Consider the following 26,538-nt stretch of genomic DNA (forward strand, 5'->3'; position numbering starts at 1 on the left):
ATTCACATCCAGGAAGTGTTCTAGTAGGGAAGCAAACATGGCAGCTTACAGATGCGGTTTATATCTAGCATTAATTTTGATTCTCTCCCGTATAGTTCACCCCGGCATTGCTGACACGCTCGAAAAAGCAAACGACACCACAGGAGAAAAGCAAAGCGCTTCAGACGCGCCGCGAGATAATGCCGACGCTAGAAGTGTCGATCTGAATGAAAGGCAGTGGCAAAAGACTGATGTGGAACCATACACAGGAGATGATCCACAAAACACCCCGTCTGTTAGACCAGCCAAAGATCAATTCGAGGAGGAGCTGGTCATCAGGCCTCTGCACTCCGGCGACATCTATGCCAGTTTCCAGTTCCGCACACTCTGGGATGTTGACTTCCAGCAAGAGGGACAGAAAAGTGAGTTAATAAGTAGTACATATGATTAATAACTTGTACATTAACAGTCGTATTGAAACAGTTGATAATTTCTTTGTTCTGACTGTTTGTCTTATTTTGAAATAATGGCTCAAAACTGTGAATTGTGACAAATAGAGGTACATTTCCAAAAATGCTGAACAAATCAAAATAGACACACAGAGCTGCACGATTTCTGGAGTAAATCATTAACGTTACATGTCTTTTACATGTATGAAGAAGCTTCTAGACTTTACTTCACTTTCAGTTTATTTATTTATACAATATATACACTCAATGCTTGTGTTTATATTATTATTTTAATCATATTTTGGATAATTAGTTATATTTCAAAATGTTTTTGTCTATTGTTTATAATTATTAGATTATATTAATTAATTGTAATTATTCTAAACCATGTTTTATTTATTTATTTGTTTCTAATCTTATTTGAAATAATTAAGTATTGTTGCAATATTATTTTATTGCATTAATCAAATAATTCTATTTATTAATGCTGGGCAAAATGAATCTTCCTTAATCGCATCCAAAAAACAAAACAAAATGTTTTTCTAGACTGCATTTAAGTGTGTGTTCTGTGTATATTTATTATGTATTTATAAATACACACATGCATGAATATATTTGAGAAAATGTTTATTAATATTTACAGTTGAAATCAGTATTATTAAACCTTCTTTGACTTTTGTTTTTATTTTTTTAAATAATTCCCAAATGATGTTTAACAGAGCAAAGAAATTTTCACAGTATGTCTGATAATATGTTTTTCCTCTTGAGAAAGTCTTATTTGTTTTATTTCATCTAGGATAAAAGTAGTTTATTTTTTTTTTTTCAAAACCATTTTAAGGTCAAAATTATTAGCCCCTTTAAGCTATGTGTTATTACAGACTACTGAACATATCAGTGTTATACAGTAACTTGCTTAATTACCCTAACCTGCTTAATAAACCTAGTTACGATTTTAAATGTCACTTTAAGCTGTATAGAAGTGTCTTGAAAAATATCTAGTAAAATATTATTTTCTATTATCATGGCAAAGATAAAATAAGTGAGTTATTAGAGATGAGTTATTTAAACTATTATGTTTACAAATGTGTTGAAAAAATCTCTCCGTGCCGGCCACCCTCTTCACCGCTACCAAACCAACCAAAATTGTTTTGTATAGTTTCTATGTATGTGTGTGTATCGCGTATACATAAAAAAAAAAATCATATATTTATATATTAGGCTTGGGCGGTATCTAAATTTTGATACCGTCAAACCGCTTCCATATTTTACCCCGGTATCGGTAAAATATGACATAAGGCTCAGACAGCGTCACCAAACTGTTGGCTTGAGCCTAAACCATTCAGAAACTGAATACCTTCTATGTGACATTAGGCTCGCGGTCAGAGAGGGGAGAGAGGGAGAGAGAGAGAGAGAGAGAAAGAGAGAAAGAGAGAGAGAGAGAGAGAGAGAGAGAAAGAGAAAAAAAAAGCCCAAAAAACATTGAGGAAAAATCTGAAATACAAATCTAAAAAAGGAAAAACTACAGCTGGCTTGTTTGACAAAGAATGTCAAAATACAAGAAAAGAATTAAGACAATTGTCAAATAAAAAACACAGAGATCCGACAAACCAACACACACGAGGAAAATACCAACAAACTCTCCAAATGTATAAATCACTATTAAAAGAAAAGAAAGCTGATCACATGAAGTTAAAATTGGATCAAATTGAGGAGGCTATTGATCAAAATTTGTTTTGGGATTTATGGAAAAGATTAAATCAATCTAAAGAATCGAAACAAATTCCCATTCAAGACCCAAAAATCTGGACCAAACATTTCGAAAAGCTATATTCACAAAAAGAATTGAACCAAAAACAAAAACATCTGACCTCCCAATTACATATATTAGAAAATACTATTAAAGATCAGCTAAACCATTTAGATGTCCCAATACAATTAAATGAGTTAACAGAAAAATTAAAAACTCTAAAAAATAAAAAGTCCTGTGCCTCAGATGGAATCTCTAATGAGATGCTAAAACACAGCAGTCCTCAATTAAAAAACGCCATCTTGAAATTATTCAACCTCTTGTTAGAATCAGGACATTTTCCAGAAATTTGGAAGGAGAATTTAATCACGCCAATATTTAAAAATGGTGAGAAATATGACCCAAATAACTATAGGGGCATCACAGTGAGTAGTAACCTGGGGAAATTATTCTGCTCTATCATTAATGATAGACTGGTTGGGTTCATCCAGGAAAACAAGATTTTAAATAATTGTCAGATTGGATTTATGCCTAAAAAAAGAACAGCAGATCACATCTACACACTCCAAACACTCATTCAAAAACATGTCCACCAGACCAAACAAGGGAAAATATTCGGCTGTTTCATTGATTTTAAAAAAGCCTTTGATTCGGTGTGGCACAATGGGCTTTTCCTAAAACTCTTACAAAGTGGAGTTGGAGGAAAAACCTATGACATAATAAAGGACATTTATAATGGGAACAAGTGTTGTGTAAAAATAAACAATAAGCGGACTGATTATTTCACTCAGAGTAAAGGAGTCCGTCAAGGCTGCAGTCTCAGCCCGACTCTATTTAACATTTATATCAATGAATTGGCATCAGCACTTGAGAAGTCCTGTAGTCCTGGCCTGAGCCTGGAGGACAGAGAGATCAGATGTCTCCTGTATGCGGATGTTCTGCTGATTATGTCTCCTCATGAAGAGGGTCTTCACCACAGTCTCTCCATCTTGGAGGAGTTCAGCACAGACTGGGCATTGACCATTAACATGCAGAAGTCCAAGATCATGATCTTCTGTAAAAAACCTCGTCTGGCTGATAAAAAAAGACACACTTTTAAAATCAGAGGAACAATACTTGACCATGTCACCTCTTATAATTATTTGGGTCTGACAATCACAGCTTCTGGACACTTCAGTCAAGCTCTAAAAGACTTGACAGCTAAGGCACGCAGGGCTTTTTATTGTATTAAAAGAAACCTTTTTAAGTTTATCCCACCCATTAAACTGTGGCTGAAAATATTTGACACCATTGTAAAGCCAGTCCTGCTGTATGGCTGTGAACTCTGGGGACCCACATTTAAATTAAACTATGAATCTTGGGAAAAAACTCCAGTTGAAATCTTTCATCTGGAGTTTTGCAAAAACATCCTCGGAGTTCACAGAAGCACACCTAGCCTTGGTTGCAGAGCAGAACTAGGCAGGTTCCCTCTGCTCTCAGAAATCCAGAAGAGAGCAGGGAAGTTCTGGCTCCATCTGTCAGACTCCAGCCCAGAGAGCTACCATCAGCAAGCCCTCATATATAGAAATGCACATCCGGCCAGCGACCCCATGCACTATCTGGTGGGAAAACACCAACTAAACTCACAAACCCTGTCCCAACATATAAAGACTAAAGAAATAGAAAAGATTACCCAGGAGGATTATAAACTCAATTGGCAAAATAAAGTACAACAAATAAAAAAGTTAGCGTGCTTCAACCAGATTAAACCTGGTTATGAACTGGCCCCGTATCTGACCAACATTAAGAGCCCCGGTCAGAGAAAGCTGATGAGCCGGTACCGTCTGAGTGGACACAGTCTGAGTGTAGAGACGGGCCGACACAAGCGCAGCTGGAGGAGCCCAGAGCTCAGACTGTGTCCACACTGCCCTGCTGGAGTTGTGGAGGATGAGCTGCATTTCCTCACTCAATGCAGCAAATATCAGAGTATCAGAGAAGCTTACTTCACACAAATGTCTCTGATTCTACCACAATTCCAGCAAGCCACAAATATGGAGAAACTCCATTATATTTTGGGAGAAAATGAAAAGTGTCTCCACCTAGCAGCACAGTACGTGTCCGCATGCCACCATATGAGAGAAAAAGGCTGAACCCCCTCATCCCTTATTAAAGCTCTCTGTCCTTACCATTTATTATTATATACTTTTGTTAATCTTTTTTTTATTAACTTGTTTATTGTGACAACATATATGTATAATATAACGATATGTATATGTGTTTGTTTATTATTACTTATATTTCTTTTATCTATATGAATGAATGTTCTGTATTTTGTTATTGCTTTGGCAACATTGTGATTTGTTTTACAGTCATGCCAATAAAGCTATTTGAATTTGAGAGAGAGAGAGAGAGAGAGAGAGAGAGAGAGAGAGAGAGAGAGAGAGAGAGAGGTTTAACAAAACCTTTAATTCAATAAAAAAGACAATTCCTTACATTTACAAAAACTCACATAATACCCATATAACTTACAACTTCAAAAACAAAACCCCCTCATAAACAGTACACAAAACCTCTTTAACACACCACAATTCACTAAAAAGCATTTCGTTATTTACAAGTTTGTAGTATGCAAATTCAATTTTAAGTCTATTTGCTACCAATTTCATGAACATTACTTCAGCCTCAAGGTTGCAACAACGTCCAGAGAGACCATGACCATGATTTTTTCTTGTCATCCACATTGCCATTTTTGCTGTCCCAGTCAAATAATTCAACAGACATTTTGTTCTTCTTTCTGAATAATTTTATTTTACACCACCTATAAAAACTTCATTTGAGAAAACCTCACCAAAATCATGAAACAATTTTTTAAGAACCTCAAAGAGACTTTCCAACCTTTTACATTTTAAAAACAAATGTTCTAAGTTTTCTTCTTCCCCACAAAACCTACATTCTCCTCTTACATCTGGGTTCAGGTGTGCAACGTGTTTATCTGTCGCTATTGCCCCGTGTACTATTCTCCATTGAAGATCTGCAGTTCGTTTCTCCAAAGGTGGTTTATAAAAAAGTCTCCATCTATCTCTCACCAGAAAGTCTTGTTTTAACAAATTCGGCCACTTTGATATCTTCTGTTCTCTAAGAGACTTCTGATGTAACACTTTAATTGTTACATTGTATATGGCTTTTTTTGATATATCTTCAAACCAATCCAGATGTGGAGTTTCAAATGATAGGATTGAACCAGCGAATTCATCATCTTGTCTTTCATTACATGCTGCAGCAACTTGTATTTTTGGAAAATCCACTTCATTCCTCTCTTCTGATAAAGTCTCGTGACCGATGCTTCTTCTATAGCTGCTTGGTAATATATTAACAATTTCTTCTATTATCTTTTTAGTCAAGCGTGAGGATTTGAAACCTGTCACTTCTTTCATAGTTTCTGCTGATTCCCAGTGGTTCTTTTTCAACAATTGTCCAAGCTTCACAATACCATGTTTTTGTAAACATTCACGCACACTCATAGATGATAAAAGTCTTGTCTGAATCACAGGATTAAAAAACAATGGTTCTTCTTCAATCCATTTTCCAGGTTCATCCATATCTCTTTCCACTCTTAAAACAGTTCTCCAGTAATGCAACATTGAGCGGTAAAATGATGTAATCCCAGAAAGGTTTATGTTCTTTAGTTCCATTAAAAACAAATGTCTATCCAGTTGAAGACCGCCTGCCTTTTGTAAAATCACTTTAGCAGTTTTATTCCAAGCTAAGTTCTTTTGATACAGAAATCTCTGTGCTGCTTGGATCCTGAAAGCACAGATCTTACTTTGAACGTCCACCAATCCTTGGCCTCCCTCACACACAGGAAGATAGAGGGCTGCTGCACGGATCCAGTGTTCTCCGCTCCAAAAAAACTCCACAAATGTTCTCTGTATTTTGCAAATCAAATCTTCGGGTGGTTCCATTACAATGAGTCTATGCCATAAAAGTGAGGCGGCTAAATTATTTATGACCAGGACTCGACCTCTATATGACATCAGAGGTAGTAATGATTTCCACTTGGACAAACGGGCAGTCACTTTTTCCAACATTCCTTCCCAGTTGTTTTTTTGAAATTGTTCATTTCCCAAAAAAACACCTAGTATTTTCAACCCTTTCCTTTTCCACAACAAACCACCTGGTAAATTTGGAAGCCCATTTTTCCATTGACCAATAATAAAAGCTTCACTTTTGCCCCAATCTACTCTTGCTGATGATGCCTTCTCATATTTCCCAATAGCTTCAGTTAAAATTTGTTACTTCTTAGGTAATAATGTCAGGACTGCTCGTCTGCAACTAATGGGAAGTAGCTTGTTTTTTATGCTTTCTAGTAAAACCTCATACAAGTCATTTCCTAATAGGTTCCAAAAAGTCTTATAAAACTCTGCGGGCAATCCATCAATTCCTGGAGAACGACCATTTGATAACGTACTCATTGCTTCTGTAATCTCTTGAAAAGATATTGGATTATCCAAGGATTTTCTCTGTTCATTTGACAATTTCGGTAGATCTCTCAACAAGTCCAAGGCACATTCATGATCACAAATCTCAGTTCCATACAAATCGGTATAAAATTTGAGTGTCTGCTTCTTGATTTCTACTGGATCCGAAGTTATAACTCCATCAGAACGGCGAAAATGAATCATTTGTTTTTGTTGAACACTTTTCTTTTCAAGATTAAAAAAGTATGAAGTAGGTGCATCCATGTCCTTAATTGAACAAATCCTCGCTCTTATTAAAGCTCCTTTCACTTGCTCCTGAAGTAATAACCCAAGTTCTTTCATTTTATTCAAATGTTCATTGTGTGCACTTCCATCATTACTGTTGACAAGAGTATTTTCCAGGGCTTGTAAATCTCTTTGAAGTTTTTGTATTGCTACCTTTGTTTTAGAAGTAGAAAGTGAACTGTAATTTTGACAAAATATTCTAATATTTGCCTTACCAACCTCCCACCACATATACAAGTTTTCAAAAGAACCCTTTTTTAGCTTCCAATCATTCCAAAAATCCTTAAACTTTTCACAAAATAAAGAATCATTTAGCAATTTAGTATTAAAATGCCAAAAATAATTTGGTTTTGAACTTTTTTTCATGGTTAAACCAAATAATATCAAATGATGGTCTGAAAATCCAACAGGTAAAATAGAGACATCAGTAATTTTATGATTCCATTCTTTACCTATATAAAACCGATCTAACCTAGCTCCACTGACCCTATTATTAGACACTTTTAGCCAAGTATACTGTTTAATTCCTGTATTCCTCCTCCTCCAAATATCTATTAATTCAAAACTTTTTAAAATATTTGATAAAACATCAGCTGATTCTTGGTGAGGTTCTTCTCCATTTCTATCAATAGTAAAGTCAATAGTGCAATTCCAGTCTCCTCCAATAATAGTACAAACCTTATAATCAATTTTCTGAATGGCATTCTTTAACTTTAAAAATTGTTTGACACGCTCTGGCCCATTATTAGGTGCATAAACATTTATTAAATTAAACACAAACCCTTCATATTCAATCTTTAAGTGCAATATTCTTCCCTTCACAATCTCGTCTACTACCAGAATTTTAATATTCATATCTTTGGAAAAAATAATTGCTATGCCAGCGCTTATATTTGTTCCATGACTTAAAACACTTTTCCCTTTCCACCAACCAGTCCACTCTAATTCATTATCTATAGTAGTATGAGTTTCTTGTAAGAAGGCTACATTTATTTTATTAACTTTAAATAACTCTGATACCATTGCCAATTTATTTCTATCTCTGCCCCCATTTATATTTAAAGAGCCCACCCTCAACAGCTCCATAGAAAAGAGTGAAAAGATGGAGAACAGAAAAAGAAAGAAAAAGCAAAAAGTCCCATTTACCTTGCATGCATTAAACATTTGATCTCTTTTTCTTTTTGGAGACATTTGCCTTTTCCTTTCTCAACCTTGTTAACAATTTTCTCAACCTAAATCTTTTCTGTTTGCTTAAAGCATCATAACTAACATTTTTTTGCCACAATTTTACTGAGCGGATGAATTTGTCAACATCAGAAAAGAAATCATTGATTTCAAAAACTTTACCAAAAGTTTCGTCCAGAAAATCATTTATGTCCTGCAGTGTGTATACATCATCCACATTTCCACACTGTGATCCAATTTCGGATATATCAGAAAATGAATCATCATCTCTCATTTCCATACCAGAATCCGTACATATTTCAACCATACTGTCCATTTCACCAACCTCATCAGAAGTTTTTTCAACACTAACCAAAGTTCCATCAACTCTTACAGCATTTTTTTTCTAATTCAGAAACGTTTGGAATTTCACCAGATTCAATTACTTTATCAATCTGTCTTTCAGTAATCTCAACATTACCGGTACTCATCATCTGAGGTGCAACTTCAGTTTGCACAACCTCTACAACAGGTGCAACGTTAGAACTGCCATTTTCTCCAGCAGTAGAAATACTAGGCCTCACTTCCAAAACATTAATCTGGGCTTTATGAGGACATAAATATTTTTTGTGCCCTATGTCCCCGCACTCAAAGCACTTCATGCTTCCGGTATTCGCATAAATAACAAATGCTTTCCCTTCATGCATGACTCTGAAAGATATGTCTAACTCCGGTTCATTCAAGAACATAAACACCTGGCGTCTAAAAGACATCACATGTTTCAGAGCAGCGTTTTTACATCCCAACGGGATCATCTTTATCTCACTAGCCAGTTTTCCATATCTTAACAGAGCTTTCTCAATTTCCTCATTTCGACTAAAAACGGAGGCACATTAGACACCGTAACTTTAGTCGTTGGAGTAACAAGCGGTGAAATAAAAAGTAAATCGCCACTTACCACAATTCCGTCGCTTATCAAACAATTCACTAGCTCTTCTTTCTCAACGAACACCACAACAGCTTTGTTCATCCGCGATGCCGAAGTAATGTTTTCATATCCAACTTTTTCCCCGATCGCTACCAACACATCCTCAACAGTAACTCCCTGCGCTGGCACACACCTTACTCCATGACGGAGCGACACATTTGGCGCTACCCCCTCGGGGATAGACGCCATCCTATCGCCGCCTCAAAACTCGCAAAAACCAAATCAAATGTTTTCATACATGTGAATTGAAAACAAGAGAAAAAATGAAAAGTTTAGGTGTAAAGAAAAAACACCAATTCAGTCAAACTCTCCCCGTTATCACCCTCACACGCACCCCAAACACTCCCAGCATGCACCGAGAGAGAGAGAGAGAGAGAGAGAGAGAGAGACTTCCTTCTGTTTTGCCCCAAATACACCACGACTAGAGAAATATTTTTTCCCCAATTTGAAACATTGATCAGTTCATTTTTTTAATTTAAATGACTCATAAAAACTTTACCATATACTCGGAGAGGACGAATTGACATTTAGACTAGCTGCAAAATATGTATACACCCTACACACCATAAGAAATGGTTAATGTAAACTCATGTATCTTATTTAAATGATTTAAACTTTTTATTATTATTATATTTATCAAATGTATTGTATTTTTTTTGTGTGTAATTATATCTTATCTGTATTACTATTAATTTTTCCAATGGTTTTAATGTTTCATATTTGCAGTGCTTTGGCAATACTGTACTTAATGTCATGCCAATAAAGCAACTTAAACTTGAACTTGAGAGAGAGAGGGAGGGAGAGAGAGAGAGCGCCAAGCGACGCACAGCACCCCCCTCTCTCTCTCTCTCTCTCTCTCTCTTTTACACAAACGCACACACATCTCTCCCGCGATTTATTCAGAAATTTACTCCCACACCATAAGAAATCTGGCCGGCTCCCGCGGAACAGCAGAGGGAATGCAGAGAGCTGTAGTCGGGCCATAAAAATTATACCCGATAGATCCCGAGTCCGACATGTATTTTGATTGACAGCTTTATAAAGCCCGAACCCGTTTACAGCCCGACATTATACAAATGTGCTCATGCACACAGCTTTAATGCATTTTTTCAAGAATGAGTCATTTATATGTTTTAACATCATTTATTCGTAACAAACATAGACTATATGCCACTTGGAAGTTGGAACAAAGAAATAAAATAAGTCCTCTGAAACATCGTAACATCTCAGCACTCTAACACTTAGCCTTTAAATTGGCCAACACACCAATGAAAAGAAATATTGCTTAACAAATCAAATTAAAATAAACTCTAAATGATGACTGGTATTTTGGCAATAACGAAATTAAGATAAAGGCTGTGCAAGGTTTGTTTCTCTACTTCACAATCTGGCATTAGGGCGGCAGTGAAGCTGAATATTAAAAGAATAATGCCACCATTAGCCTGTATACTCTGTCTACATTATGAATATATGGTTTAATTAATATTTATTTATAATTTAAAAACCCTTTACTCACCAAGATTAGGCTACGTGTGTTTGTGGAGGAACATTTAAATCCACTGGCTTTAGCGCAGTCCTGCGCTCACGGGGTCCAGCAGCTGAACACCCTTTCCTGCGGCTACCGGCCGAGATGCAGAGTTGTGATCTGGCTGATTTTGCAAGTTTTGAGTAGGGTTGTTTGTTCATCTTCTACCAGTCAGGAACATCCATTTAATTTTCCATGACAGCAGTTTCAGTGTAGTGAGTGGGCTCATCATTTTACCTGTCAACTTGCGGTTTAAGGATCTACCGTAATACGCAGTGTATGAGCGACCGCAAAATACCTGCGGCTGGAATAACAGCTCTTTCTGAACTAGTGACTGGCTTGAACGCCGTCAAAATTAGCTTTTTTTTACTACTTCGTCATCATTTGTTTCACCTTTGCAGGGATAAATTTTAATGCAGGGATTTGGATTTTTTCGGGTCTCGCCGGGTTCGGGCAAAGATCTTCAGCTCTAATGCAGACCTCTCGTTCATATTAACCATGTCTCCCTTCTGTTCAGTCGAAACTGCCAAACTGCAGGTCACTTTGGAGCGCCACTCGTCACGTCACCTCTCCCTCTCACCCTCTCCCCCTCCCTCGTCTCCTCCATACTGTCTCGTGATGGCAACCACACATACGTTTTTGTAGGCATTAAATAAAGGATATTTAATATTTTATGACTGTATAACGTATTGAAACTCACACCGTTGCTATTTTTTGATCCCGCGGTATACCATAATACCATAATACCGAAATACCGCCCAAGCCAAATATATATATATATATATATATATATATATATATATATATATATATATATATATAGATATAGATATAGATATATTCATCATTCATTCATCTTCTGCCGCTTTTCCGGGGCCGGGTCGCGGGGGCAGCAGTCTTAGGAGAGAACCCCAGACTTTCCTATCCCTAGACACTTCCTCCAGCTTCTCCGGGGGGATCCCGAGGCGTTCCCAGGCCAGCCGAGAGACATAGTCCCTGCAGCGTGTCCTAGGTCTTCCCCGAGACCGCCTCCTGGTGGGACATGCCTGGAACACCTCTCTAGGTAGGCGTCCAGGAGGCTTCCGAAACAGATGCCCGAGCCACCACAGCTGACTTCTCTCGATGTGGAGGAGCAGCAGCTCTACTCCGAGCTCCTCCCGAGTGTCAGAGCTCCTCACCCTATCCATAAGAGTATCCCTTCGAAGGAAACTCATTTCGGCCGCTTGTATTCGAGATCTTGTCCTTTCGGTCATGATCCAAAGCTCATAACCATAGGTGAGAGGGAACCTAGATTGACCGATAAAAATTGAGAGCTTTGCCTTTCGGCTCAGCTCCTTCTTCACCACAACGGACCGGTACATCGACCGCATTACTGCTGCCGCCGCACCAGTCCGCCTGTCAATCTCACGTTCCATACTTCCCTCACTCGTGAACAAAACCCCGAGATACTTAAACTCCTCCACCTAGGGTAAGGACTTTCCTCCAACCTGGAGATGGCAAACCACCTTTTTGCGGTGGAGCACCATGGCCTCGGACTTGGAGGTGCTGATTCTCATCCCAGCCGCGTCACACTCGGCAGCAAACCGCCCCAGTGCATGCTGAAGGTCTATGTCTGATGAAGCCAACAGAACAACATAATCTGCGAATAACAGAGATGAAATTCTGTGTTCCCCAAACCGGACACCCTCCAGCCCAAGGCTGCGCCTTGAAATTCTGTCCATAAAAATTATGAATAGAATTGGTGACAAGGGGCAGCCCTGCCGGAGTCCAACATGCACTGGAAACAAATCTGACTTATTGCCGGCAATGCGAACCAGACTCCTACTCTGTTCATACAGGGACGAGACGGCCCTCAACAGATCGCCTCTGACCCCATACTCCCTGAGCACCTTCTACAGAATGCCGCGAGGGACACGATTGAATGCCTTCTCCAAGTCCACAAAACACATGTGGACTGGTTGAGCATACTCCCATGAACCCTCGAGCACCCTGGTGAGGGTATAGAGCTGGTCCAGTGTACCACAGCCCGGGCGAAAACCGCATTGTTCCTCCTAGTTCCTAGGTTCAACCATTGGCCAGATCCTCCTCTCCAGAACCCTGGCATAGACTTTCCCCGGGAGGCTGAGGAGTGTGATTCCCCCTATAGTTGGAGCACACCCTCCGGTCCCCCTTCTTAAAAATGGGAACCACCACCCCAGTTGCCCAGTCCAAAGGTACTGTCCCCGACCTTCATGCGATGTTGTAAAGACGTGTCAGCCACGACAGCCCCACAGCATCCAGAGACGTTAGATACACAGGGTAAAGCTCATCCACCCCTGCTGCTTTGCCACTGTGGAGCTTGCAAACTACCTCAGTGACCTCAGCTTGGGTGATGGGCGAGTCCACCCCTGCATCCCCAGTCTCTGCTTCCTCGATGGAACACATGTCGGTGGGGTTAAGGAAAAGTATTCCTTCCACCGCCCGACAACATCCCCAGTTGAGGTCAACAGCTCCCCACTTCCGCTGTAAACAGCATCGATGTGGAGATGCTTTCCCCTCTTGAGGCGCCGGACCGTTTGCCAGAATCTCTTTGGGCCTGACCGATAGTCTTCCTCCATGGTCTTCCCGAACTCTTCCCAAGCCCGAGTTTTTGCTTCCACAACCGCCCAGGCTGCAGCACGCTTGGCCCGTCGATACCCATCAGCTGTCTCGGGAGTCCTGCAAGCCAACCAAGCCCTGTAGGACTCCTTCTTCAGCTTAACGGCATCCCTTAATTCCGATGTCCACCACCGGGTTCGTGGATTGCCGCCCCGACAGGCACCACAGACCTTTCGACCACAGCTCCTCACGGCCACGTTAACAATGGAGCCGTTCCTCCCAATCACGCCTCTCGAGGTATCACTGTCATTACCCACGTGGGCATTGACGTCCCCCAGTAGAACAATAGAGTCCTCAGTCTGGGCACCTTCCAGCACCCCTTCCAAGAACTCCAAGAAGGCCGGGTACTCTGCACTGGTGTTTGGCCCGTAGGCACATACCACAGTGAGAGACCTATCCCCGACCCGAAGGCGCAGGGAGGCGACCCTCTCGTTCACTGGGGAAAACTCCAACACATGGCGGCTAAGTTGGGGGGCTATAAGCAAGCCCAGGGAGGGAGGTGAGCCCAACTATCTCTAGTCGGTATCGTTCCACCTCCCGCACAAGCTCGGGCTCCTTCCCTCCCAGTGAGGTGACATTCTATGTCCCAAGAGCCAGTTTCTGTGCCCGACGATTGGGTTGTCTCAGTCCTAACCTTCGACCACCACCCATTCCACAATGCACCAGCCCCTTACGGCTCCCCCTGCACGTGGTGGGCCTGCGGGAGAATGGTCCCACGTTGCTCCTTCGGGCTAGGCCCTGCCGGGTTCCGTGAGAAAAAAACCCGGCCACCAGGCACTTGCATACGAGCCCCAACCCCAGGCCTGGCACCAGGGTGGGGCCCTGGCTGCGCCATACCAGGCGACGTCATGGTTCTTGATATTATAGAACACATAAGGGGTTTTTGAACCGCACTTAGTCTGACCTGTCACATAAGAACTGTTTGCCTTGGGAGACCCTACTAGGGGAATTAGCCCCCGACAACATAGCTCTTAGGATCACTCAGGCACTCAAACCCCTCCACCACGATAAGGTGGTGGTTCAGGGTAGAGTATATATATATGTGTGTGTGTAATTTTGATAATATTTATTTGAGTTAAGTATATATATTTTTGTTGTTTTTAATTATAAGATTATATTTAACCAAGATTTATTTATTTGTTTTATTTATTTGTTTCTCATTAAAATAATAAAATATATTATCCATATTGTTTTATTTTATTATTTAAATAATTGTTTTTATATATTTACCTGCCTGCTTGGGTTCACCAAACATTTCCACTGACCCTTTAGCACTCCCTGTGAGTCAACGTACCCCAGTTTTAAAACCCTTGAGTTAACTAGTAAAATTAGCTGGAAAATTCATTTGGATCAATACTATTCACTTTATACCATTTATGCTGTGTTTGCCTGAGTAAAATAAACATTCGTCCTGTGTTTTACAGGGTATCTGTGGAGTCTTAAAAAGTCTTAAAATGTCTTAAATTTCAAAAACCAAGTTTCTTAAGAGTCTTATGGCCCGTTTTCACTGAGTGGTACGCTACGGTTTGGTTTGGTACGCTTTTATGGCCTTTTCCAAACCAAGCCGTACCGTACCACTTTTTCGGGACCCTTTCGAAAGGGTCCCAAACTGCAGAAAGGGTTCCAAAAGGTGGAGCTACACGCGCAGCTGAACGCTATTGGTTTACAGCGATACGTCATTCGTAGACTCAACAAGCCAGAATGTAAAAAAAGGACCCGCCATGTTTGAAATACACAGCGAGAGATTACAGCCGAATTATAAATACATATGCAGCCATGGTCGATCCTGCAAACAAACCCTGTCGTCATCATGATAAACAGCCACAAAGCCATGGAGCAGGTTCACCCTGTGCCGCGTAGTTTTTAACGAGCCAGCCTGAAGGCCGAGTGGTTTCGCTTTCTTTCTTGCGCTCGCCGTGCGTCTCTATCTAGAATAACAAACTTCTTGATCTGATAATAATAACATGCACTTGATTATTGACAAGCTTTGGAAACCCGATCCTGTGAGAAGCTGTCAAACGTGAGTGAAACATTCAGAAAGAAAAGGACAAACGCGAGAGTGGAGCGTGGGAAAAAAGGCTAAGCCAAGGAGCACGTTATTTCTTCAGCAAAGGTGAACAAACTGCCTTGTTTTAATCTTTATTATCACCTTTTGGACTCTCTAACAGAGGCTTCATGTGTTGCTGAAGATTACAGACACAGATGAGAGGTTTTCACCAGTGTTGGGAAGGTTACTTTGGAAATGTAATAGATTACAGATTACAAATTACCCTATTTAAAATGTAATAAGTTACTGTAATTTTCGATTACTTTATAAAAGTAAAGTAACTAATTACATTTGATTACTTTTTGATTACTTTTAATTTTCTAATAAACATTTTCAACTAAATAATTTTCAAGCATTTATACAGAGCAGGAGTGAGCTTACAGTAGCTCTGTTTACTGTTAGAATCTCAAAAGCTTTCATCACTTAAATAAAATTAATTTATTTTATTTAAATTTAAAGTAGAGCCACCACAAAACCAGACCTTTTCACAAAAACATGTTTACTGATGTTACAAAATCACAATGTTAGTTAGTTGTGCAGGTGATTTATGTGGAATTTGCAATAAAAAAATACATCTATTTTTGAAATTTTCTTTTTTAAATCGAAGCCACTTAAATCCAAATCAATCACATCTTAGTGATCAATAAAACTGCCAATGAAACATATGAGGCAGAACTGTTCATTTCAATTATTTACTGTAAATAATATGCTGTACTAAACAGGAATAAATTATAGTACATAACAGCAAAAACAAAAAAAATCCAATAAAACCAGGTGTTACACATTTTAAACAATATTGATCCGCAATCTGTAAATGTAGCTTGTGTGGACACTACTGCACTACTTCACTAATAAAATAGCTTCGCTACTGTGAAAAGCTATTTGATTTTTTAGCGACGCTACTGAGAAATGTAGTTAAGCTAGCTACACTGGTAATGTGATAACATCACTTTGGCCAGAGGAGTCTGCTGGTGCCCTGAAATTCACAAATCGATAACTTTATAAATCATAATATATCATTAGAAATGAAAGGGTCTGTTTTTATTTCTGTACACTCACGATAACGACAAAAACATTTGCTTTTATAAAACAAAGAAACGCTAGCTTACATACCTGCAGATGCTCCCTCATGCTTTTCAATGGCAAGGAGGATTAGACATGGTGCGCCCATGGCCATTAATTTGATTTAACAGTAGGGGGGACAATAAATATAACATTTCTTATGAGCAATTTTTAAAAGATTTTTTGAAGGGGACACAAATAATACAGCCAAATTGTACTTATATGTCTCCGCAGTTAAAAATGGTTTTATTGTTCATATTACAGCATGGAGACTACATCATTATGGTTATTTTCAAAGTATTTCTCAGGTTCAATGACAGCAAATTTTTCTTGAAAACTATTTATTGCATTGTTTGTTGTGTTGTTTACAGTCAACAGACTGACTCCTGAAGCCGAATAAATGCAGGAAAAGACGTTTTCCATACTCATAATAACTAACTGGTTTACATTACACTTGTTAAATTGAGAGATCATATTGTAAATTGGTGAGCCTGTGAGGTTCATCTGCTAAACAGCCACAACTCAGAAAACATTTTAAAAAATTGTTCACCCCTAAAAGAATTGTCATTATCCCTTCAATAAAGCACAACACCCTTACCTGACACTGTACATCTGACTGACCCTGCTCTGCCTGATCCTCAATCAGTTCTTTCTCCTCTGCCTGTGATTGATAATGTGACATCAGTATTTTCATAAGCACTCATTCTGAAAGCCAAATTGCTGAATATGTGAACTTTTTGTACTTGGAGTTTTGCTGCACTGAAAAATTATCTTATGTCCATTTTCCTTTTCTCTTTAATTTTATCATTGAGGTAAAGTTGGTTTTATATTTGCACATTCAGTCTCTCATAATATAACCTCAGAAGAGTATTCATTGGAAATTCTAAATAGTAAAATTATATTAGCAGCCAACAACCATCAAAGTACAGCATTGTTTACAGTTAGTGTTAATATTATATTGGTTTACCTAAAGGTTCTATAAAGACGTTGCAACTGATACAAAATACAGCAGCCAGAGTTTTATTGAAATTGAAGACTCAAGAACATATCACAGCAGCATTAATAGAATAAATTGTAGGATTCTTTTATTAGTTTATAAGGCACTACACAACATGACACCTTTCATAATTTTCTGACTGCTTATCAAAATATAATCCAAACCGTTTGCTACGCTCTTCTAGCACTCAACTTTTAGAATTTCACTTTGTAAATCTGATGCGATCTGGCGGCACTTCTTTTAGTCACTATGCTGCAAAATCTTGGAATTGTTTCCCAAATTAAGTAAAGAATCCCCCAGAATTTATTTTTAAAAAGCTTAAGAAGCACCTTTTTAAAATTGCGTATGAATATAAGTTTGTGAAGTTTATGCAATTTATCTATATCGTGTAGGTTTATGTACATATGCATGTACGGTGTGTGTGCATGTATGTAAAGAATATTGTGTGTGATTGTGTAGATGTATGCATATATGTGTGTACATGTATGCTTTTATCTGAGTATATATTTTGCTTTAATTGTCTAATATACATTATTTTGTATTTGGTTTATTTTACAATGCCTGTTTGTTGTTTGTGAAGTGCCTTGAGTTCCATGTATGTAGGAAAAGTGCTATACAAATAAAATGTATTATTATTATTATTATTATTATTATTATTAATGTTGTTTTGAAGTCAAACTTGCATGAGATTTCAGTTCAAATATTCAAAGTACCATGGTAAACAATGTATGGAGCTGTCACTGAATGAATGTGCGAATATAAAACCAACTTTACCTCAATCATTTTATCTAGTCCATGACACTGCAATGCAAGTTTATTCTGTAGCACATTTTATATACAATGCTAATTCAAAGTGCTTTACATAAAGAATGAAAAACTATCATAAAAATCATCACAACAATAAAAACAAGGAAATTTTATATTTTAAATTAATTTATTCACCTAAGAACAGAACTGAAATTGATTATACAAAAAATAAAGTGGGGCTAGTTTGGACGTAGCACAGTGCTCATTTAGCAAATCCACAGATAAACAATATGCTAATTGTGGCCGTAATGTAAAGTTAACATTATGCCAAGTCGTCACAAATGAAACAATGCACTTTGACGTATTATTTTGCAGTGCGCCACTAACGTAAGCTAAACAAGCATACGTTAACAACATGAGTAATTTTAACCGCTAATACAGCAGATTCATGGACATCGGTAATCTGCATTTTTGCCGCAACTAATTTATAAATGATTCTGCATTAACTTTGAAGAGAATCGATTTATTTAATGTGATTTATACACCATACTTACTCAAATTCAACATTGACCTGTAGCCACACACCTAACTTCTGTGTCTGTCTGTCTGTCTGTGACTGTGTGACTGTACTTGAGGAGTAGGTGGATCAAACCACTATAAGGAAGCGGGGGTGAACTCTTTCTAAATGCATTTTAAATAATAAATGCGGTTTTTTTCTACTTAGACAATTATTTTAGGTATACACACATATATTTTTCAAAATAGAGAGTGCGTTTATATATATATATATTTATATATTTTATTTGGTGAGGAGGACAATGAACATGTTCCCCCCGGGATTTACGCCCGTGGTTGCGCCGCAAATCAAAATAATAAATGGCCTTAGCAGAAGCCATCGTGCATATCAAAAACAGGCAAAGCAATAGATTAATATTATTCAACATATCACAGAGATTTAAAGAAAAATTATAGATGTAACCCCATTTGTAATTTTTAACATTTTCAAAAGTAACTGTAATTTAATTACATTTTTTTCTAAGTAACTGTAACTAATTACTGTTACTTTTATTTTGTAATTAAATTACGTAACGGCGTTACATGTAACTAGTTACTCCCCAACACTGGTTTTCACTGACTGTAGGCTATACTTTGTGTTGTTTTGAACCTAATTAACGACAATGTCTGTTTTGTGTAGTTCTGCAGTTGGTAACATATTGGAGACTGTAAGGGTCTGTATGTGTTCATATATGTTCATTTATTTATTTATTTAATATAATTATAGACGTTACTGTAGGCTATTTCGCACCGTCATTGATCTGCAGTTATAATCAACTCCTGTTTATAGAAAAGTTATAGAAAAGTTACTAATAAACATTTATACACAAGTATTTATGTGTAAAGCATTTGTTTTGTGAGAAGTGCTTTTCATATGATATGTGAACGACCTGTGCAGCTTTATTGTAGACATTTTCTCGAGCAAAAATGACATCAACTGAAACTTTGTCATACACCACGCCCACCAAAAGGGTACTGTGATGGCCTGTCATATGGCCACACAAGACTGAGGGTAACAAACACACGCACACAATCGCTCAGACACACATACACACACACACACAGACACATACACACACACACACAGACACATACACACACATTCACTCAGACACACGCGCTTACACATACACGCACATTCGCTCAGACACCCACAAACACGCACATTCGCTCAGACCCAAACAATACTCTCCTGCTCCTTCACTAGCTTCACAAACACGCACCTTGCTTAACTACACGCATACAAACAGGCATCACATCCATAAGAACTTTAGGTAATAGAGACTGACAACTTTCCTTTATTTCATATCTTTATTTATAAAATAAGTTCCAAATATTACATGTCACAATTTCTTTCAGTTTCGGTACATTGTTTACTGGTTTGGAGTGCACACATTCTAGTTTACATTAGTACTGTTTCTGTTATTTCTGTTTACTTATGGCTGTTTCTGTTGAGTTAAAGTTACCGGAGGGTGCAGTGGAGGATGACGCTGTGGTCTGCTGGATCGGCCGTCATGTTTACTGTCCGGGTGATTCCGCGTGGCGGAACCAATGTGCCGAAATGATAAGGGGGGGAAAGTTTACTTTGAATATGTCTTTTATATTATTTGTTTGTTTAATTTAAATTAGTTGTTTATTTTGAGTAATTGTGTCTTGTATTTTGTAAGTGTCTTTTATTTAGAATTAGTTTGATTAGTAAATATTATATTTATAATTGTTATGTTTTATTGTTTCACCTATGTTGTTTAAGTGGATCCACCGTTTGTGTATAAATACTCTGTAGTTGTTTCATTTGGTAGGTCAGTTTGGTTGTGTTCAGACTTCCTGAATTTCTGTTATATTTTTGTTGGCCTCAATTTGTTTTCCAACTAGTTTTTATGTTGAATTATTATTTTGTTTAAGTTAAATAAATATTTTTTGGCCTTAATTTTCCTGTGTCCTCGTGCCTTACCGCTGGGCTATCTCACAGGTACCCTTGGTAGTGGAAACGCAAGCCTGATAAAGGTGACCCGTACTGATCCGAACCGTACCATACTGTACCAGTCAGTGGAAACGAGCCATTAATTTTCTTATGTCCATGTAAAGCTATACCCAATTGGCCCAACACCCACCCAAAAACAAACAATATATTTGATTTGATTTATTTATTTTCGAACAGAAATATAATATATAAAATATCATTGACAAAAAATACATTTCAACATGGTCGAAAATGGAGTGTGATGAAGCACAAGCTTATTATTTTCCTACCCCATTACCACATACATAATTTGTCTATTACTTAAACTTATTTCTTCTTTAACTTATATCTTCTTTTTTCATGAGACATATTTTATCCTTTTGGCATATTTGACAAATTGTATGTTTGATTCCATTTGTACCTTTACATTTTAGGTTTAAGTTTTAAGAAATGTTTTTTTTTATTTTTTTTATTAACTCTGTTTACTTATTAAAAAGGTTTAATTATCTTCCTTACAATCACATGTGTTTTTAATATAATTTTTAAAGTTTTAAATTGGCCAACAAAAAAATCTTTACCCTTTGCTTTGTGTAACTCTGAAATTTCATTCATTATGGTCTAAAAGGGTCTTAAAAAGGTTCTTAAAAGTCTAAAACTTGACGTGATGAAACCTGTAGAAACCCTGGTTTTAAAAATCTGATCCTTGCCCAATAAAGAGTTCAAAGATTCGCCTCAAGTATTTGATTTCATGCATTTTTGTTTACAGCTTCTCATTACCGTTTGTTCCCCAAATCCCTGGGCCAAGTGCTTTCCAAGTTTTCGGTGCGTGAGCTGCACATCTCCTTCACGCAGGGCTACTGGAGGACCATGCAGTGGGGGCAGCCCTTCATCGCTTCTCCTCCTGGAGCAGAGCTCTGGGTCTGGTTCCATCACACCGTCACCGAGTGAGTGCTTACATGTGCTTTAGTTACTGAGATAGTTCATCCAAAATTCTAAATGTACTTAACATTACAGTGGCCAAGAGAGCTTAATGTGCTGCAATTTAAGAAAACACGTGCAAATGCATACTAGAAACATGCTAACCAAATGTAGTTATAAAAGTTTTAAACTTCTTAAAACTTCAACTATGAAAACTTTAAAACTACTTCAAACTTTCAGACTAGGCTTTCTCAAGCCACCATAATGTTTTTCAATGAACTTTACTTTTTTTAGTTTTAGTTGAACTGCCATTTTAACTATGAAAATAATTTCAAATGATCTTTATAATATGAGCTTTTTTTTGTTTTGTTTTGAAAAAAAACCCACACACATTACTAACGCTTTCCTTCTTAGACTTTACACACCTGAACCTTGTCTACAGCACTTATTCATTGTTGCTCTTATAGTTGTGTAAATTGCTTCCTTGTCCTCATTTGTAAGTCGCTTTGGATAAAAGCGTCTGCTAAATGACTAAATGTAAATGTAAATGTTTTCTTTTATAGCTTGAACATAATAAATTGCAATGCCAAAATGGACTAACACTCCTCTGACTCTTTGTTTAATTCTTAGCGTTGATGGTAACTGGAGGGAACTTACCAACGTCCTCTCTGGAATCTTCTGTGCATCTCTGAACTTCATTGATCTGACCAACACAGTGCAGCCCAGTGCTTCCTTCAAACCGCTGGGTCTGGGAAATGGTACGTAGGACTGTCATACTAATCTATCTCTTTTGTTTGTGTCAGTGTCAGTATGGTTATAAAAGCACTTTATTATGTACTATAAATTACTATAGGATATCTATATACAGTCAGAATTATTAGCTCTCCTCAATTATTTGACTCCCTTTTTATTTTTTTCACCAATTTCTGTTTAACAAAGAGACAATTTTTTCAACACATTTCTAAACGTAAAAGTTTTAATAACTCATTTCTCATAACTGATTTATTTGATCTTTTCCATAATGACAGTAAATAATATTTGACTAGATATTTTTCAAGACACTTCTATACAGCTTAAAGTGACATTTAAAGGCTTAACTAGGTTAATTAGGTTAACTAAGAAGGTTAGGGTAATTAGGCAAGTTATTGTATAACGATGGTTTGTTCTGTAGACAGTCGGGAAAAAATTAGCTTAAAGGGGCTAATAATTTTGTCCCAATTTTGTTTACATTGGACATACATTTATTATTATTTATTTGTTTAGGATATCCGTTTTCACATTCTGATTCCAATGCCTAATTATTAAATTGTTAAAATTACTAGAATTAATGGAAATATTCTTAAGAATTAAATATTATGTGTTTTTTGGAAGAGTGTACTTGCATTGATCGATCAAACGTGATCTATTTGCTTCCACCGAGAATGCACATTTTTTAGCGAGGCCCCCCTCGGCACGGATGCACTGGCTCACAGCTAGCCATCGGGCAGGCGCAAATATGCATTTAGACGGAGCGTGGAAGACTTAGATGACTTACCGCCCTCGGTACTAAACACCATCACTCAGGCTAGAGCACCCTCTACGAGGCATGCCTATGCCCTGAAGTGAAGTCTATTCTCTGAGTGGTGAGTTTCTCGCGAAGAAGACCCCCGAACTTGCCAGATTAGCATTGTGTTATCCTTACTTCAGGATAAGCTGGGGTGTAGGCTGTTACCCTCCACACTAAAAGTTGACGTGGCTGCGATGTCCACTCTTTATTACACGGTGGATGGTCTAATCATCCGATTGATCTAATCATCTGATTCCTCAGAGGCGAGCGGCGATTAAATCTATCCTGCCCTCCTCTCATGCCCTCTTGGGATCTCTCTGTTGTCCTGGCGGGTCTGCAGAGAGATCCATTTGACCCTCTCGATTCGGTATCTCTTAAAATTCAGTCATTAAAGACAGCTCTGCAGATCGCATTAGTGTCATTCAAGAGAGTTGGGGATCTGGAGGCATTTTCGGTCAGTGAATCGTGCCTTGAATTTGGGCCGGGTTACTCTTATGTTGTCCTGAGACCCCGACCTGGATCAAGGTTCCTACCACCCTATTTAAAGATCAGGTGGTGAACCTGCAAGCATTGCCTTCAGACGAGGCAGGCCCAGCCTTCTCACTGCTTTGTCGCAATTGCACTTTGCGCCTTTATATGGAATGAACGCGAAATGTAAGATCATGTGAACAGCTCTTTATCTGTTACGGTGGTCAGCACAATGGAAGTGCCGTATCAAAACAGAGGTTGGGCCACTAGTTAGTTGATGCCATCGCTCTCGCTTATCAATGCCAAGGCAAGCCACGCCCCCCCTTACGTGAGCGCACTCTACAAGAGGTGTCGTCTCCTTGTGGACATTAGCACGCAGCACCTCTCTCACATAAATCTGCAGAGCTGCGGGTTGAACAACACCTAACACATTCGCAAGGTTCTATAACCTTCGGGTGGAGCCAGTTTCCTCCCGATTATTGGGTAAACCCAATCAATCGGGGGGAATTAAGCTCAGTGTCACAAACACTTGCTGCGATGGGCTCCTAACACGGAGATGCGTGCGCCTTTCCTACTCTAGTAATAAATTCACTTTCTCAGGTGAACCCTAGAGAATTCCTTTGAGGCCCCCAGCATCGACTCAGCAGAGGAGTCTAGTGCATGGCTCAGTGTGCGGTTGGTCACCCATTCTGGTCTACATGTATATTGAGGATCGGTGCCAGCTATGTGCATCCCAATTTGGTGATGCCATATACATTATTACCACGGTGTGTTCCCCCTTATTAAGCGGTCCCATGTCTTCCCTAATCCGCTAACCAGCTTATATGTAGCACTCCCCCTCATTAGGGCTAGTCCATATGTCTCTTTACCATCAGGTCTCACCTTCTGGGTAGCAGGTGGTCTCCGCTGCGTCCTCCCTAGGGTTGGGTATCGTTTGGTTTTAAATCGATGCTAAATCGATACTTTTAAAACGATACCGGTGCCAAAACGGTGCCTGAACCGATACTCTTAAGCCACAAAATGATGGTGGATGACTCTACAAAAATATTCTATTTGACAATATTTTTTTAAAATCATTTCAATAGAACAATATAATTAAAGTTTAAATTAAACATCAATTCATATTGTATTACATTAATACATTTCCTTTGATCATTTGTTGGTTAGCATGAATTTAAGATTTGCATTATGAAATTACATTAGCTTACTATTAACGTGTGGGGGGCGGGCAGGGGCCATGTACTTTTAGGAGCACATTTTAATATATATATTAATATAACACAAAATACTTAAAACGTTATTTGAATTCATTTGTTTTCATGCATCACTCTGCAGTCTTCATAAACAAGACAATGAAATAACTTAAACTCAAAATAATCTTCCTGGTTAATTTTTTTGACAAGTAACATTATACTGGTGTAGAATAACACATTTCTAACATTCAAGTACATCAAGGCACATTATTGCACCTGTACTTTAACAGGCCTACAGTTGAAGTCGATTTATTTTGCCCTCCCATTCATTTAAAATAATGTTTCTAAAATTTTTTACAGTGTTTCCTAAAAAATAATTATTCTGGAGTCATATTCTGGCTCTATTTCTTATTGTTTATTTCATGTATAAAAGCTGTTTTTAATTTAAATAAAAATAAGGTCAGTATTGTTAGCCTCCTTAAGAAATATTTACTGTATATTTTTGATTTACACAGCAAATCAGTTACAAAATCATTTGACTAATTATTTAAACTTTATTAGTAAACTGATTACTCTTTAATCTTAATAAAAAAAAACTATAAAATACTTAAAGGGACTTTGTCTGAATACAACTGTCTTGCAAAATAACTAACTGTCAGCATGGGGTAGATAAAAAAGTAGATATTAGAAATGAGTTAAACTATTATGTTTAAAAATGTGTTGTAAATAAATAATGTGTTAAAGACGGAAATCAAAAATGAATGAAGGCAAAGCTAAACGATTTAAATATGACTTACATGAGCCTGACTGCAAACTACATTTGATCAATGTCCTACATCTGTTCTTTGCTACTTGCTGTAAATTGCTTGCTGCGACTGTAAATTCAAGGCTGCATTTCTTAACGTAAAACTATGCACAATAGATTTCTGATTAAAAATGGTCTCTGCATAGCCGAGGACTTTCTATATTAAAAGTGTTAAAATCGCTATTGAAAACAAGTTTTATCATCAGAACTAATATCATCAACAGTGGAAATTTTGATAGTGTTTCACAACATTAACATGACTGAAGTTTAATGTTTTTATTACCTGTGTCAATTTGGGCGTCAACTGATGAATGCGGGGAACTGATGCACGCAGCACCTTCACAGAAAGAGCAAGTGCCACGAAAGCGAGTGCCCAAGGCAGCGATTGCGCGTGACACCTAGAGCACACAAGAGAGGCATTCCTCTTTCTTTGAGCCCTCAGATGTGTCATTAGGTTTGACATGTTTCCCCCTTACACGCAACTTTTGTTAAGACAGTTGTTGTTTAAGAATCCTTGCTTGTAAAATACGCTTTAAAATGCTTAGTTTAAGCAAATTGGATGAACGTGATTACGCATGTAGATCTGATGAGTGTCGCTCTCGCTTACCGAAAACCAGGCTGAATGTGCTGTACTACGTTGCGTGCGTTTGTACCCTAGCGACAATAACAAATGCCTGATATCGCCTGTCCGTATTCCTCAAAGTTGTTTAGAATTAAATGTTTAGTGATGGTGTGACACGCCTATGTGTGCCTTTTTTCATGCACCCGTTTGATGCTTCTTATGTTCTTGCCTCAGCACCGAAATTCATACGCTGATTTAATACCGGCACATACTGGTTACCAAGGTACCGGTGCTATAATGGCACCGGGTTTCGGTAGCCAACCCTGACTTCTCCCCCTTCGCGGACTGGCACGCTTTCCCAACGTACTGTCGTATTTCCAAAAATCCCTACTCTTTATTAGCTAGGTAAAAGCACATTTACGACCCCCAATTAAACGTTTACATTTT

The 26,538-nt window shown here is 38.1% G+C and overlaps 1 protein-coding gene across 3 annotated transcripts in view; it reads left to right on the forward strand.

Moving 5' to 3' along the window:
- The window catches only part of pigt (phosphatidylinositol glycan anchor biosynthesis, class T), a 52,194-nt gene continuing 25,656 nt past the window's right edge, over positions 1 to 26,538 (forward strand). For 2 of the 3 annotated variants that reach the window (XM_087306668.1, XM_087306669.1), the window contains exons 1-3: positions 1 to 401; positions 21,366 to 21,543; positions 22,148 to 22,275. In XM_087306668.1, the coding sequence (XP_087162794.1) occupies positions 38 to 401; positions 21,366 to 21,543; positions 22,148 to 22,275 (670 nt within the window). In that variant the 5' untranslated portion in view covers positions 1 to 37. Of the gene's footprint in view, positions 402 to 20,101; positions 21,544 to 22,147; positions 22,276 to 26,538 lie in introns of all 3 variants that reach the window. The other variant, XM_087306670.1, reaches the window with a different exon arrangement.

Source organism: Danio rerio, chromosome 23 (assembly GCF_052040795.2).
Source record: "Danio rerio strain M-AB ecotype USA chromosome 23, GRCz13ab, whole genome shotgun sequence".
NCBI classification, from domain to species: Eukaryota; Metazoa; Chordata; class Actinopteri; order Cypriniformes; family Danionidae; genus Danio; species Danio rerio.